The sequence below is a fragment of the Sceloporus occidentalis genome, unplaced genomic scaffold (assembly GCF_023333645.1).
Source record: "Sceloporus occidentalis isolate IW3139 unplaced genomic scaffold, rSceOcc1.0.p SCAF_6, whole genome shotgun sequence".
NCBI classification, from domain to species: domain Eukaryota; kingdom Metazoa; phylum Chordata; class Lepidosauria; order Squamata; family Phrynosomatidae; genus Sceloporus; species Sceloporus occidentalis.
In genome coordinates this window covers 20,447,956-20,462,718 of record NW_028316986.1, presented here as the reverse complement: position 1 = coordinate 20,462,718, position 14,763 = coordinate 20,447,956, and the positions used below count along the sequence as shown (strand labels likewise).

The 14,763-nt window shown below is 44.2% G+C and overlaps 2 protein-coding genes across 4 annotated transcripts; one reads left to right on the top strand and one right to left on the bottom strand.

Annotated features, from left to right (window-relative positions):
- Nucleotides 1–1,560: 1,560 nt before the first annotated feature.
- Nucleotides 1,561–6,499, bottom strand: GEMIN6 (gem nuclear organelle associated protein 6). Of its 2 annotated transcripts, XM_089528295.1 has the most exons (3): nucleotides 6,378–6,499; nucleotides 5,313–5,445; nucleotides 1,561–2,016 (listed from the first exon to the last, which is right to left on the bottom strand). In XM_089528295.1, the coding sequence occupies exons 2-3, from the start codon at nucleotides 5,438–5,440 to the stop codon at nucleotides 1,641–1,643; spliced, it is 504 nt and encodes a 167-aa protein (XP_089384421.1). In that variant the 5' UTR covers nucleotides 5,441–5,445; nucleotides 6,378–6,499; the 3' UTR covers nucleotides 1,561–1,640. The 2 variants fall into 2 exon arrangements, with proteins under 2 accessions (XP_089384421.1, XP_089384420.1); XM_089528294.1 differs by lacking the exon at nucleotides 6,378–6,499 and having other exon boundaries at nucleotides 5,313–5,643.
- Nucleotides 6,500–6,621: 122 nt separating this feature from the next.
- Nucleotides 6,622–12,834, top strand: SRSF7 (serine and arginine rich splicing factor 7). 2 transcript variants are annotated; one of them, XM_089529005.1, is made up of 9 exons: nucleotides 6,622–6,722; nucleotides 8,993–9,173; nucleotides 9,262–9,438; nucleotides 10,288–10,362; nucleotides 10,445–10,546; nucleotides 11,067–11,120; nucleotides 11,601–11,636; nucleotides 12,175–12,216; nucleotides 12,529–12,834. In XM_089529005.1, exons 1-9 carry the CDS (start codon nucleotides 6,695–6,697, stop codon nucleotides 12,581–12,583), a joined length of 750 nt encoding a protein of 249 aa, XP_089385131.1. In that variant the 5' UTR covers nucleotides 6,622–6,694; the 3' UTR covers nucleotides 12,584–12,834. The 2 variants fall into 2 exon arrangements, with proteins under 2 accessions (XP_089385131.1, XP_089385132.1); XM_089529006.1 differs by lacking the exon at nucleotides 12,175–12,216.
- The last annotated feature ends 1,929 nt before the right edge of the window (nucleotides 12,835–14,763 follow it).

Sequence of the window (14,763 nt, the reverse complement as noted above, 5' to 3'; positions counted from 1 at the left end):
ATGCAGAGAAAACCCTTGCCATGGCTTTTGGCTGGCCTGTCCCCTGTACTCTGGCCCCGAATGGACTGAGCAGCGATGTTGAGAAGGGAAGTTTCCATAACTTCCGGCCAGTTTCCTCACTGATCCCTGGCCTTAAACAGGCTGGGCAGAGGTGATGCAGAGAAATCCTTTGCCATGGCTTTGGCTGGCCTGTCCTCTGAACTCTGGCTGGGCAGAGATGCTGAGGAGGGAAGTTTCCATGACTTCTGGCCAGTTTCCTCACTGATCCCTGGCCTTAAACAGGCTGGGCAGAGGTGATGTGGAGAAACAGAGACATGGAGGGGAAACTCCTCACCATCTGTTCCCACGGCTCCCATGTGCTGCAATGCTGTTTGCAGAAATCTCCTGTGCTCCCACCATGAGAGGGGGCAGCTTGGAGGAGAGGGAGAGTCATTGGCAAAGCCAAGACCTTTCTCCAATCCTGGGAGCCCTTGCCATGTTAAGTCCTTCTTCATGCTCCCAAGGCAGCAAGAGAAATGAAGAGAATAAAAGGACTGGAGTGGCAGTAGTGAAGAAGCTGCAGAGCAACAGCAAACCCATCCCAATGGGTCTCTCTCTGAAGCCAGCTCCTTCTGTTGAGCTGGCAGACCCTGAGCTAGGGAAGCCTGAGCTAAGGATGACCCTTAGCCAGTGCTCTTGGGGTCCTCCGCCATAGCCACCACCAACGTAGGGGCGAAAGGCAGGAGAGAGGAGAAGGGAAGGCCAAGAAAACTCTCAAACTGCTTTCGGAGAAGGAAAAACCTTGCTGGCTCGAAGAGACACATCCTGCTAGGAGCATAGGAAGGAACAAGACTGGGCTTGTTATTGACTGAGGCTCAGGGGGGCTAGCTCCTCCCTATATAGGGGTCGGTCTTTTGTTTATAGTCCCTGCCTACAGGAGCAAATAGGAGGAGCTAAACCCAGATTACAGGAGGACAGGACCCTCTCTGCTGGGAAATTACATCTGTGGTGCTCTCCTGGTCTTGGAGCACCTTGAGACAAGCAATTGTAGCAGGACCCAGATGGTTTTCTCCAGCTACCTGTTCTGGATGTTCTTAGCAACATTTCCTGGTGCCCCAATCTCCAGCACCTTGGAAACGTTGGGATGCTGCCAACATGGGGTTTTTGGGGGGTGGGAAGGGTTTGACATCCAAAATACACTGCAGAAATAATCCACTTTGAGAGTGCTCCGATACAAAAGGCTAAATGTCTCACAAAAATAGAGTTCCCAGAATTCCCTAGCACTGAGCCAGGGTGGTTAAAGTGGTCTCAAACTGGATTATTTCTGCAGCGTGTTTTGGACCGTGGACAGTTGCCTAACCGTGAAATTGTTTAACCCTGAAATGTAATTCTTTCCAATTAATATAAAAACCTGGAAGGGGGAGCATAGCCCTTGTGATAGTTTCAATATTTATAGATATTGGTAGTAACCAGGCTCCAATGCCTGAGGTGCTAGGTGTATCTCTGTAATTTTCTTCTGGATGTTTTCATATGAACTTTCCCAGAATCCAAAAGAAAAAAAATGACAACTTGAATGCTTACTTCCTTATGAAAATATATATTTAGACCTAGTGTAAAGGGAAAAGATTGCAAGTAGTACATAGATTTTACAAGTATATCCATCATTGTGGAAGTGCAAGGTAACTTTCTATCAACTGTTGAACTCTAGACAAAATTATCTCATTGGAACTGGTGCAGTCTTCTGGTCCATAAGGTGGGCTAATAGTTAAAACTCCTGCAACACACAATGTTGATTGTGATTCTCCTTGTTCTTCCACAGGGATATGGTTTTTCACCAGCCAACTTTTCAAACTGTTTTTCTTTTGATCCAATTCTTCTTGATTATAGGTTTGGCTTTTTTCAGGCATGAAAAGGTGTGCAAGCTTCTCTTTCATCTCATCATCTGCTTCAGCCACTATTTCAACATCTTGCACTGCATGACCCAAAATGGCTGAAATACATGTTTTTCCATTCTCAAGGAAATTTGCTAAAAGAATGCTGTGAAAACAGATTCACACACACTTTGATGAACCTCAAGAGATACATAAATAGGTGCTATAGACTATCAAATATCTGTACTTTATATTACCCTCATCTAACCAGACAAGCCCTTGTAAGTACTTAGAACAAAACATGTGAAGGTACAGCAGCAACATGCCAATGAAATACACAACCCGTGGCACTGCAAAAACATCAAAGACTGGCCTATTTTTCACAGGATCTCTTCATATATCACAACCTTCAGATACTGCAATATGCTAGCTTTAAATACAAATATTTAAGAAAGAAGGATATTTTAACGCATTGGAAATAAGTCCCCATGACTAAATTGGTTGCATTTAGATTTAGTCACCTTCACCTATAGTCCAAAATACACTGCAGAAATAATAAATGCACTGCTTTAACTGCCTTGGCTCAGTGATAAGGAATCCTGGGAATTGTAGTTTGTTGTGGTATCAGAGCTTTCTGAGAACGCAAAATGTCTTACAAAACTACAGAGCCAGGGGAGTTAAAGCGGTCTCAAACTGGTTTATTTCTGCACTGTGTTTTGAACCTACCTAGTCCAGGGAACTCAAATCCTATGAATAGCTTCCCTTAAATCTAAAGAGTGAATTACTCCCTTATAAATATTGACGGCGGGGGGGGGGGGGGTGAATTTGGAGAAAAATGATTAACCACCCATGCTATTTTTTGCTCAGCAATACTGATCAGGTGAGTGATTCTCACTACAGTTGGTCCTCCACATTCGCTGGGGTCACAGGCACAGGACTCCCATAAAAGTGGAGAAACTGCAAAACAACAACAACACTAACACTGCTTTTCCCTGAGAGAACACTTCTCTAGAAATCTCTAGGTCCTCCAGTCCAACTCTATGGTCAACATCTGCCAGAAACTGGCCACAGAATCTTAGTGGAGGACCTACAAATGCCTAGAGATGTAGCCAAGGGTCCAATTAGGGGAATTTTAATATTAGCTCAATATTGCAAGAGGGGGCCTGCTACGACGACCCTGCAGAATCATCTCCCATTGTGTCTACCAAGAGACCAGGGAATTCCAATAATAAGGGGGGAAATGCACACAATTCACTAACACACACTCACTCATACAAGGCTCGGAAAATCAAGAATGGAAATAGGGAATAGTTCAAGGCAGTACTAGGGCTATACCTACTCCAGTAGGCTTCTTCAGGAGTCCAAATGGAATATGATGGGGGTGGCATGAGGCTCAGCCATAGAATGACTGGGCAGGAACCAGGAGTCAGGAGCCAGGCCAGGGTTCAAGGGGACAGGGCTTCCCTCTGAAATGCAGACTGGCCCAGCCCAGTGAACAGGCAAAATCTTGCTTCTGGCAAAGGTGCTTGATGGTGAGAACAAAAGGTGTTTGGTTGCTTGGCCATTGTAAACAAAAGCTTTGTATTGTCTTGTTGAGGCAAAGTGGTCTGACAACAATCAGGGGGAGATGGTAGATGAGTTAAAGTTAATCACTGGCTCATCAAGTGTGAGACCTTTATTCTTAGAGGTGATGGTTTTCCCTTTAGCAACTCCCAAACCTTTCTATGGGGAATTTCCAAAGTGTTGTTTCTCAGGGGTCTTGTGAGTATGACTCATCTTGCCTACCTGACCCACTGCTTTCAGGATTATGGCTGCCAGCCTGGCAGGTCAGTTTGGGGTCATGAAGAAACTCCACACACACTCCAAAATTTATTAAAATCCAAATGTGGTAACAGAGAAGTGCTTTCTCTAGTAATCTCCAAGTCCTCCAGGGCAACTCTACGGTCAATTTCCAGCACAGTTGCACCGGAAGACCTAGAGATTCCTAGAGAAGACATATTAATCAAAGCCACAAATAAAGCTGCAAATGTGGAGTGCTGACTGTAATACAGTAGGATAATCCTTAATTCATAAAAGTTTCCTCCTTTCATTGTAAATATCAAATCTCAGTATAACCAAAGTCTACACACAAAACTCATAGAGCGGTAACACTGATGTAAATAAAACAGTTCTCTTGGAACCACAACTACATCCAGCATCACCCCTCACATCTTTATACATGTCCTGTATAAAAAGAAAGAGATGACCTACAGAATTACATTAGGGAAAATGCCAATGGGCATGTACATTGAGTTTCATGAGTTTACCCCACTGTTCAGTAAGAAACTCTGGCCTGTCTCTACACACTTGCAATGAAAAAAAAGGGTGTCCCTCCTGCACATGGGACAAACCATTCATTAAAGCCTCAACTTGGGCCCGGTACATACCTCCCTTTGCAGCGCCCTTGTCAAGTGTGAGAGTTGCCTGGGGGGCGGAGCGCCCACACGCCCTGCAAACCTCGCATGTGACGAGGGTGTAACTAATGGTGGCGCCCTGTTTACATGGGTGCCGCCATTGTTACGCAAGTGCTGCCACTGGCACCGCTGCAGCTTCAAAAGGACCCGCTTTTTGCGGGTTCTTTTTCCTCTGGTGGGAAGTGCTGTTTGGCGGCTGAAGTTTCCCGCCTGCAGAAAAATAGGCGCCAGCAGGCCACCCTTTTTGGGCAGTCTGTACCGCGGCTATGAAAAACATTTAGAGCTTTTAATGATACTCTCATATTGCTGCTAAACCTTGTATTGGTAGCCATTACTTAATCATACCTATTCACTTATACTAGTGGGCAAAATATTTACCATAACTAATTACAGTTGGCCCTCCATATCTGAAGCTTTCATTTTTGTGGGTTTGATTATTTGTGGATTTGACTAATACATTCTCTGTGGGAATCTCTCGGTCATCCCTGGCACAACTCTGCCAGAAATTGACCATACAGATGTGCTGGAAACCCTAGAATCATCCTCCAGCATGATTCTATGGTCAGCCTCTGGTAGATGTTGGCCACAGAGTTGAGCGGAGAACCTGGAGATTCCTCTAGAGCTGTTCTCTCAGGTAAAAAGAATAGTGTTTTTCTTTTATCTGTGGTTTTTCCACATTCACAGGCGTCCTTCGCCCCTAACTCCAGCGAATGTGAAGGACCACTGAACAGGATTTCCCATCCTTGTTCTATCCCCTGGTTTTGAAAGTAAATTAAAATTCACCTTTCTCCTTCTCAAGATAGGAGACACTGGTTGTTGTTTTTAAACTTTGACATGAGATAGTGTTTTTTTTAATGCTGTATTTATGTCTTCATGCTTTGTATTGTTTTTAACTTGTACTGTTTTAAGAAAATTTGTAAGCTGTCTTGAGTCCCTTTACTGAGAGAAAGAAAATATAAAAGAATATTAATAATTATGCTAATTGAACTGAGGCTGAACTCCTACTTACTTGGCAGAGACTGGGTCAACTGTCAAGACCCATCCTTTATGCTGGTGTTTCTCAGCGGAGAGCACTCTGACTTCCTTGTTCACATAATTCAGCCACTCCACAGGACTCTTCCTCCGCCACTCGGCCATGTTTCCTATTTACGGAAGGCAATGAATAAAGCAAAGCAAAAGTTGTCAGCAAAGGTGTTCTCAGCCATGTCAGAGCAATGGGCTTGTGTCTGTGTGTGTGTTGTGTGACCCCAAGTACTGGTAGTTTCTGACTTATGGCGATCCTAAGGCAACCTTGCCATGTTGTTTTTGTCGTGGCAAGGTTTGTTCAGAGGAGGTTTGCCATAGGCTGAGGCTGAGAGAGTGTGACTTCTTGCCCAAGGGCTTCACCCATTGGGTTTCATTGCCCAGTGGGACCTTGCACAGAAGCAAAAGGAACTAGCAAAAAGCCCAACCCACAACAAACAGACAGAGACCTATGTCAGGGGCAGCTCTGCCACTGTTTGTCACTGTTTCCTTCTGCCTCCAGAACTGACAAAAAAGCAGCCGTTTTTAAAATGAACAAACAATATTCAATGTATTTGGGCTGAAGACTGAAGCCATGAACCTCAAATCCCAATTTATTAGTGCTTTCTTCTAAATCCATGGCATTTTTTAACCAGCCATCAATCTCTCTCTCTCTCTCTTCCATGTTCTGTAAGGGATGCCATTTTCATGGGGCTTGATCCGGTGGGGACCTGCCTCCAGTGCGATCCAGGGCTCAGAGCGCCCTCTGGACTCGCGGCTCCTGGTTGCTCTTCATGCCGAAGCCCTCGTTGTTCTGACCGGCGCCTTCCATCCTCAGAGGGATGTCTTAAGTCCCAGGACACACTGAGGGATAATAACCCACTTTGATCCCGCGCTAACTGCCCTGGCTCAGTGCCAGAGAACCCCGGGGACTGTGGTGCGATTGTGGCGCAGAGGAGGCTAAATGTCTCGCAGGACTACAGTTCCCAGAATCCCCCAGCATTGAGCCAGGGCAGCTAAAGCGGTCTCAAAGTGGGTTATTATTCCTGCAGTGTGGAAAAGTGGGCTTTACCCGAAAGCTTTCCCCAAAAAGGCGGACGCAGAGCGACGCTCCAGCCAAGACGACGCGCTTAACGAAATAACAACGATAACAATAATAACAACAGGATCAAGCCCCAAAATGGCCGCCGCCGCCTGCTCCCTCTCCCTCCCTCCCCCTCCCTCCCAGCCGTTGCCATGGAGACGGAAACCGCGGGCTTTTCCCGCCGAGCTCGCGCGGGGCCGAGGGTTCGCGACGCGCATGCGCGGCAACGGCGGAAACCTATATAAAGGCCCGGAACCCCGCATGCGCGCGGCAGACGGTTGGCTAGTTCTCTCGGAGAGGAGAAGATGTCGCGCTACGGCCGATACGGAGGCGGTGAGTGAGGGAGGGAGCGAGCGAGTGGGCGGCGAGGCCAAGGAGGGCAGCGAGCGGGGAAGGAGCGGAGGAGAGGGGAAACCAGCGCCGCTTGGGCCGCCTTCCTTCCGTCCTCCGCCGGTTCCGAGTCCGGGCTGAGCGCCAGGCCACAGCCGCCATTTTGCCCACGCTGAGAGCGAAGGCCTGGCGAGCGAGGTCCGTTATCAGGGCTTACGCCTCTGGGCCCCGATTGAGACTGGAGTCGGCCTCGCCGTGGTTTAGCCAGGCCCCTTCCCCGAAGGCACGCGCCATTCTCCCTCCTGCTCTTCCCACCGATGACGCCGCCGCCGCCGCCGCGAGGGTAAAATGGAGGCGGCGCCAAAGATGGCGGCAGCGCCTCCTCTCCAGACGGGCGCCTTTGCCGCCGCCTCGAAGGGCAGGGTTCGGGGGAGAGGCGAGAAGGAACCGGACGGACGGACGGACGGAGGAGCTGCGCTGGAGAGCGGCCTCCCAACGGCCTCCCTTCCGCTTGGGCCCTTTGGACGCGCTTTCGTAGTCCCGCCCGCATCCTCCCCGCAGGAATATCAATAGCGCCCCCGGGGATAGAGCGCCCCTCTCGGCCCTCCAGGGCCACTCTGTGGCCAGCATCAGCCGGGCATCGGGCACAGAATGGCGCCGGAGGAGTGTTCTCCGTAGGCATCCATCCCCAGGTCCTCCAGGGCGGCCTTTGGTTAAAGTTGGCCATAGAGTTGCTCTGCGGACCGAGAGATTCCTGCAGAGAAGACATTAATAAGCCCAGTCAAGAACCGCATCCGCAAATAGGGAAGGAGGCCTGTGTTCTTCTTCCCTGGCTGATACGGATGTCCCCCCAGAGCCCCCAGGCGCTGATGTTTATAACGTTGTGTGTATCTACGCTCGTCCCTCCGCATTCGCTAGGGTTAGGGGAAACCACAAGGAACATAAGCACCATGTTTTCTGCTTTCTAGCAATCTCTGGGTCCTCCAGGGCCGCTCTGTGGCCAGCATCCCACAGGCCCTGGCCACGGACGCTAGGGCTTCCAGTGCAACTTGTAGTTGGTTGATCATAGAGTTGCACTGGAGGACCTAGAGATTCCTAGAGAGTATATTAATCAGGTACACAACTACCAGTGCTGCAGATACGGAGGGAGGGGTATACTGCTTCATGCCACTCCAAGCCATTTACAGCCGTAAGCTAATTGCCCCCAACAGTCTGGGGACTCTGTTTAGCCCCCTCCTCTCTTCCGGCCGGCCTTCCCAGATTAACATGAGTAGCTTTTCTATTAAATCTACCAGGCATCCACTACTCTCCAGATCTGCCTCTGCCTTGTTTTAACAACAAATTTGATTGTATTTTATTGTGGGTGGGAGGGTTGGGATATAATGATGATAACTGATTTATTGTGTTTTAAGGATGTCTTATTATTATTATTATTAGCCGCCTCTATTCTGTTGTGGTAACAGAGGTTTTCTACAATTCCCAGAATTCCATAACATGGAGTCATGGCAGTTAAAGCGGTCTCAAATCCGATTATTAGTGCAGAGCGAATGCAGCCTCTGTCAGAGAGCTCTGGTGCCACAAGTTACAAAACCCAGGATCCCACAGGATGGAGCCATGGCAGTCAAAGTGGGGCCAAACTGCATTATTTCTGCAGTGCATGTGCAGCCTTCCTGATTAAAGGGGGGGGGGTGTGTGTGTGGATGTGGAGCCCCAGAGGTATTGCAGTGCAGTGTGAACCAAGCAGGAGCCATTTTGGGGGCCTGATTTTGGGCATGTGGAGGGAGCTGTTCTGTGGAGGAAGAGGATTTTGTCTTGTGATATTTTTAGGCAAACTTCTTTCCCGTCCTTTCAGGTGTTAAGGACGTAGAAAGTGTTTTTTTCAAGTGGAATGTCATTAAGTTAATTAAATCCCATTGTGGGAGAAAGATGAGATATAAACCCTTGAAATCAATAAACAAAATAAATTGATGTAACTCATTGCTGTACTCGGGTAGAGGAAAATCAGACATGTTCTGGACACAGTTAATTTCCATGTGGCTCAGATAGCCAAAATGCATTGAAGGGGACCTCAGGGAATTAATTGTGTCAGTTAAATACCTAAGCAGAGTGCTAGCTTATACAAAAAAGTAGTGGGTGTTCTTGACAAGTTTAAAATTTCCACCACAGCGACCTTTTTAATGTTTCTAGTGGAGAATCTGTTGCATTATCTGACCTTATAGCTTCACAGGGATAATTCTTTCCTAATTGCAACTCATTTTTTTTTCTTTTTGCAGAAACCAAAGTGTATGTTGGGAATTTAGGAACAGGTGCTGGCAAAGGAGAGCTTGAGAGAGCCTTTAGCTACTATGGGCCGTTACGAACAGTGTGGATTGCACGAAACCCTCCAGGATTTGCGTTTGTTGAGTTTGAAGACCCGAGAGATGCTGAAGATGCAGTTCGTGGCCTAGATGGAAAGTGTGTACAAATGCTAGTTCAATACAAAACGCATGTATTTTTACTGTTAATTATTCAATATATTAACTGCAATGATTTTCAATTGTAGGGTGATCTGTGGCTCCAGGGTTAGAGTGGAGTTGTCAACTGGTATGCCTCGCCGATCTCGCTATGATAGACCTCCAGCACGGCGGCCATTTGATCCTAATGATAGGTGTTATGAATGTGGCGAGAAAGGTCATTATGCTTATGATTGTCATCGCTATAGCCGTCGGCGGAGAAGCAGGTATGTGTAGATAGAAGCAAGTTTGGTAGCAGTCTAGTCTTAGTTTTTGTAAGCAAAGAAGGAAATGAATGTAAATGTTGTAATTATATGGGTATGTTAACAATTGTTTATTTATTGTGTTAAAATGTTAATATGTTAATAATCAACCTGGTCAAAACCTTTCAGGTTTCTTCGTTTGAGTCAGTCGCCTTGATTCAGAATGTCACGAGCCTTAAGATTTCATGCTGAGGCGCCTTGCAAATCCGACAATTAAGATCCTCCTAGACCTTGAGGTGATCAGCATAAGAGGCCAGATCCCCTCGAGCCATCTACACCTAGCTTCACCTTATTCTTTAAAGGGCAGAAAATTTGAGACGGTGATCGCCGTAACAGTAAATTTGGCTTTCAATTTGGGGCCCCCCTCCGGTTTAAAAAGAGGAACACCAGATTGACCACATTCCCACCTAGAAAAATCTTCTTGCGTCAATCAAGCCTCACCTGGCTCATTTGGCTGTCAGTTTGATCGTCGTTAGATTGAAGAGAACACCTAGATGCAGCGATCGGCTATAGATACTTCTAGATCGTCTAGATCTGCTAGACCTTGGGCCAAAGAGGGTCGACCTGCAAACTTGCAAGGTTTATTTTAAATACACATTACAGTGTTTTATATTATGATGTAATTCTAAAATGTTAATGCAGTTTTAACATTTTTTTAGGTAGTAAAAATACTGAAGACAAATAGGCCCTGAATTTTTTTTTCAAGTGACAGACACTAATTTTTAGATATCTCATGTTTTGGCTTCAGCAAAGGTTCACATGTTACCTTTTGCACTCGTGGTCTAATACTTGTCTTCTCTAACCTAAAACTAGGTCACGGTCTCGATCTCATTCAAGGTCCAGAGGAAGGAGATACTCTCGCTCACGCAGCCGAAGTCGTGGCCGGAGGTGAGCACTTGAATCAGTAGGGAATTTTTCTCTAGATTGACAGAAATTAGCCTAATTGTATAACTGCAAACCATCTTTTCAGATCCAGGTCTATCTCTGCTCGCAGATCTAGATCGCTTTCTCCGCGTAGATCCAGGTCTATCTCGCCACGCAGATCTCGTTCGGGTTCTTTAAAGAGATCAAGGTAATTGGCCAATGCATTTATATGACTATGGAATCAAAAGGTGCTTTGGTAGGAAGACTAGAACAGGTGCGCAACTGCTGGAGTCTAAGGGGTTCGTTAGCCTTCCAGGGAACCTTGACTGGCTGTACCTTGCCATACTCCTAACAAAAGTAGTATGTCCCCCCCTCCATGCCATTTTAGAAAGCATGGGAAGCATTTTTACCATGTTTGAGGAGCTGGTCTGTTTTGCCCCAAAATAAAAGTAGGGGTTTTTTTGGTACTGTTTATGACAACAGTGTGATTAGGTCCTGTATTTAATCTGTAGATTCAGTTTAATGCTTTTGGTATTACTTGTATTGGTGCTCAGTTGGAACCTTTCCCAGAATATACATATTAGTGTGACAGCTTTCCATAACCTTATTTAGTATATTAATGTTAGCATTCTACCTAATAAATATATGAAACACCCAGGCAGTTCTTCATCTGATCTGCTTTAGTGATTGAACACATCATGGAATTGAATACCTTCTTTTAAATCTAGGTCTCGATCCAGATCAAGGTCCAGGTCCAGATCCATTTCACGACCCAGAAGCAGGTAATCTTTAATTTATACTTACATGTTTATAGTACCACTTGTGTAGACCTAGTCAAAATAGCTAAATCTAATGTTAACAGAGTAGATCCACATGGAAGTGGGGGATAACAAAGTGCTTGTTACTCCTATTGAAAACTGTCCTGCAAAGCTTTATTGTGTTGGTATATGTCCAAAAATTGACCTTCTCTCTTGAGCCAAGCAGAAAGACTCCTGGGTGATTAGTTGCTGTTAAACAGAGTTGCACTGAAATTAATGCTGAAGCAAAAAGCCTCAATTAGAGTCCCTCTTGCCACATGCACACACTGAAGGAGCCTCCACGTTTTTCCTCAACTTATCCATGAGTCATGGCAAAATCCATAATTTTGGCTCCAAGGCCTGCCCTTGACTTATACATGAGGTCCACTTATAGTCAAGTATATACAGTATGCTAATGGATAAACTGTTCTTTACACTAACGCAACTTATTTGGTGTTTTTATAGCCGTTCCAAATCAAGATCAGCATCTCTAAAGAGAAGGTAAGCTGAAACTCTGCAGGACACATTACATTGCATAGAGAGTTTTAAAACAGTAAAATTTAATGTTTTAACTACAGAGCTGTATTGAATGAAGTTTTAAAAAACAATAAGGGAAAGAGGATTGAAAGAGATAAAAGCACATCTTGGAATTTTGGGAGAGGTTGGGGAATATTTGCTACCCATTGTCTCAAACGTTGAAATATAATCACTTAGAAGTCTGTATTGAATGATAGGTCTTAAGTGAATCCCATATTCTGAAAGGATACATTTCCTTCCTATACATCTATTGAGCACATTGATCTTGTTACGTTAATGGACAATAAATGTAAATGGCTCAAAATTAAACTGAAGACTTGAATTATGATGGCTGAAACCTGCAAATTTTTGGGCAAACTGCTGTGCTGCAGAACAGTCACTAGACACTGAACATCTAGCTGGACAGAATTAACAGATTAAATGTCTCATTTTAGTTACTCAGATGAGTAAATGTGTTTAAAAGCATTTTTACTTGATTTAATCTTTAGTCTTGCTTTTTCAGTTTTGATATGAGCCATTTATATCCATTCTCCATTAACTCAGGGTAAGTATGCATCTTGTATACCTCAAGAGAGCTTGGTGCTATTTTTATGTGGGAATGGGGTGCATGCAAATGTGAGTTTACTTCAGTATTTTTAATGTTGTAGTCATTGCTTCACTTCAAACTAACAGTCTTTTTAAAAGCAGCATCCAAATAATTAGTTGCTAGGATCAAAATTACTAATGACTATAGCTAAGTGCAGGTAGCATGGATTGCCTAGTAAGAACACTAACCCATTTAATTTCTTCAATGCTTTCTACTAATTTAATGATGGGTTGCTTCTAGTGATGTGGTTCTCCCCTCTTTTATTTTTAGTCGTTCACCATCAGGAAGCCCTCGAAGGAGTGTGAGTCCTGAAAGATTGGATTAGAATGACAACATGTTTGGAAGAGTTTTGTTTACGTTATTCTAAGGGATTTCTTTGTTGTTATTGAAAAATGTAAGCATTTAGTTGATCAAACCCCTTTTCTAGGACTAATGCAGCAAGGATCTGGATCTTCTAGTAATATCTGTAAAGGCTGCTCCAGTAGACTAGTGCACAATTTCTTATATGTAATAACAACTTGTGATCTGAAAACTGGGTCTTTTTATGGGCACATGAAATAAAATGTGTATTTCTAACTTTTGCTGTAATGCTATTTGCTTCTGTTAATATTTCAAGTGCATGTTAAAAGCAAGTTACAAACAGCTACATTAGTGTACCTGAATACCGTGCAAGGTTGTTGACTTAAAATAATTGTGGCTGTCAGTACCCTCTCTGCATCAAGCTTAAACATGATTTACTTAATTTGGTGCTTCAGGCTGCCTGAAGTTAGTTATTTTCATGTGCAAGGGGGGTGTTCCAGGAAGCTGCTTGTCTGTCTGATTCTTTAATAGTTTGTACCTGTGTCTCAAGTTCCACCGTTAGCTTCAAAAGTCAAGTGTGCTTGTCAAAGAGGTTGCTCTTTAGCCACTACAGGCACAATTTTGTAACTGAAGCAAGGTACCCTTAAGACAGTGCTTCTCAATTATTTTCTGTCATGCCCCCCGCGCGATTGTAAATAGTATCATTTGTCTATAAAATGCCCCCTTTTACGGAGCCTCGCGCCCCCCCTGGGGGGCCCACCCCACTATTTGAGAAGCACTGCCTTAAGATAATAGCAGATGGTGATTTTACTTGGCTCTTATAGAGCAGTAAAATAGCGCTTAGGCTTTTCCTCCCTGGGAGATAGAAAAATAACAGACAAATCAAAACCCTGTCTTTGAAGCTGAGAGAGGAGATTTTAGTTTAGAACTAGTCTTCGGTCTATTAATAACTTAATTTCAAGTAAAAAGAATGTGCAGTGTGCAGAGGCCTGTTAATTTTAACCTTGGGCTAAAATTGTTTTTGAGCGATTTCCTTGCCTATAGCTGAAAACAATGGCAATTTTTGTTAATGATTTTTAAAGCATTTTAGAAAAAAATAGTATACTTAGGACCAAAACAGACTGCAGAAATAATTCATTTTGAGACCACTTTAACTGACCTGGCTCAGTATCAGGGAATTTTGGGAAATGTAGTTGGTTGTTGCACCAGAGCTCTCTTAACAGAGAAGACTCAATACCTCACAAAACTACTGTTCCTAGAATTCCCTAGCATTGAGCCAGGGCAGTTAAAGTGGTCTCAAGACATATTATTTCTGCAGTCTGTTTTGGCCCTTAGTTGTCAGTGGTACATCCTATACACCGTACAAACCATATGCCCACGCAGGTGTAATTCTTCTCATTGTGACTTCTAAAAAGGGTGTGGTTTTTTAAATAGGTAATGGTCAACAATTTTTATTGCCTGGGCTTGGCATAATAGTGAATGTGCAGAATGTATTCTTTTGAGAGTGGGAAGATGTTGAAAGCCAAATTCAAGCAGTTGCCTTTATCAAACATGTCTCATCTGGAAATCCCAGCTAATGGTCTGCTGTCAACAATGTAGAAGCTAGCTTTTAATCAAAATGTAACACTCACTAGGTCTTTACAGAATTAGATCTTGCTATCTGCATCAGAATGGATAAATAGACTCCAGTGGGGAAAAGGCTGAAAACAGTCATTTTAGTATCCCTGTTAGTCAGATAACAGTTCTTGCTTTAAACTGTCTTGATATGGATATATTTATGATATTCAATGAATATGCTGTTCCTGATTAATAAAAATGCTTTCCATCTTCTAATCAAGCAGGTTGCTTACTCTTACAATTAGTAATTCTCAGTTCTTAATTTTTTGGGAAAATATGGCAGGAAGGGTCAGTTTTTAAGGCCTCAGCAATGTATGCACTAGTAATTCGGTATTAGTATTAATTTTGCACAGAACTCTGCTTCTGGTGTGACTTTCACCAAATGTGGAAATTTGTGGATAGCGCCCAGGGAAGCAGAATCTTTCAGAGATCGCGAGGGTCTGTACCTGCCTCTGATCATATTGGCCCCTTTAATTGTAAGTTAATTACAAAAGTAAGATAACAAAGTAGAATTTTTTGTCTATAGAGTAAATATACTGCTGTACTAGTGGGAAATCCTGAAATAAAATGGGTATAGCTACTTTGAAA

What these genes read in the sequence shown, in the direction of transcription:
- GEMIN6 (XM_089528295.1), bottom strand. Translation starts at nt 5,440, where the DNA reads ATGGCCGAGTGGCGGAGGAAGAGTCCTGTGGAGTGGCTGAATTATGTG. An exon ending in GTTGACCCAGTCTCTGCCAA is followed by an intron (nt 2,017 to 5,312) that starts GTAAGTAGGAGT and finishes CTGTTTTCACAG; the next exon opens with CATTCTTTTAGCAAATTTCC.
- SRSF7 (XM_089529005.1), top strand. Translation starts at nt 6,695, where the DNA reads ATGTCGCGCTACGGCCGATACGGAGGCG. An exon ending in GGTTCTTTAAAGAGATCAAG is followed by an intron (nt 10,547 to 11,066) that starts GTAATTGGCCAA and finishes TTTTAAATCTAG; the next exon opens with GTCTCGATCCAGATCAAGGT. An exon ending in CCATTCTCCATTAACTCAGG is followed by an intron (nt 12,217 to 12,528) that starts GTAAGTATGCAT and finishes TTTTATTTTTAG; the next exon opens with TCGTTCACCATCAGGAAGCC.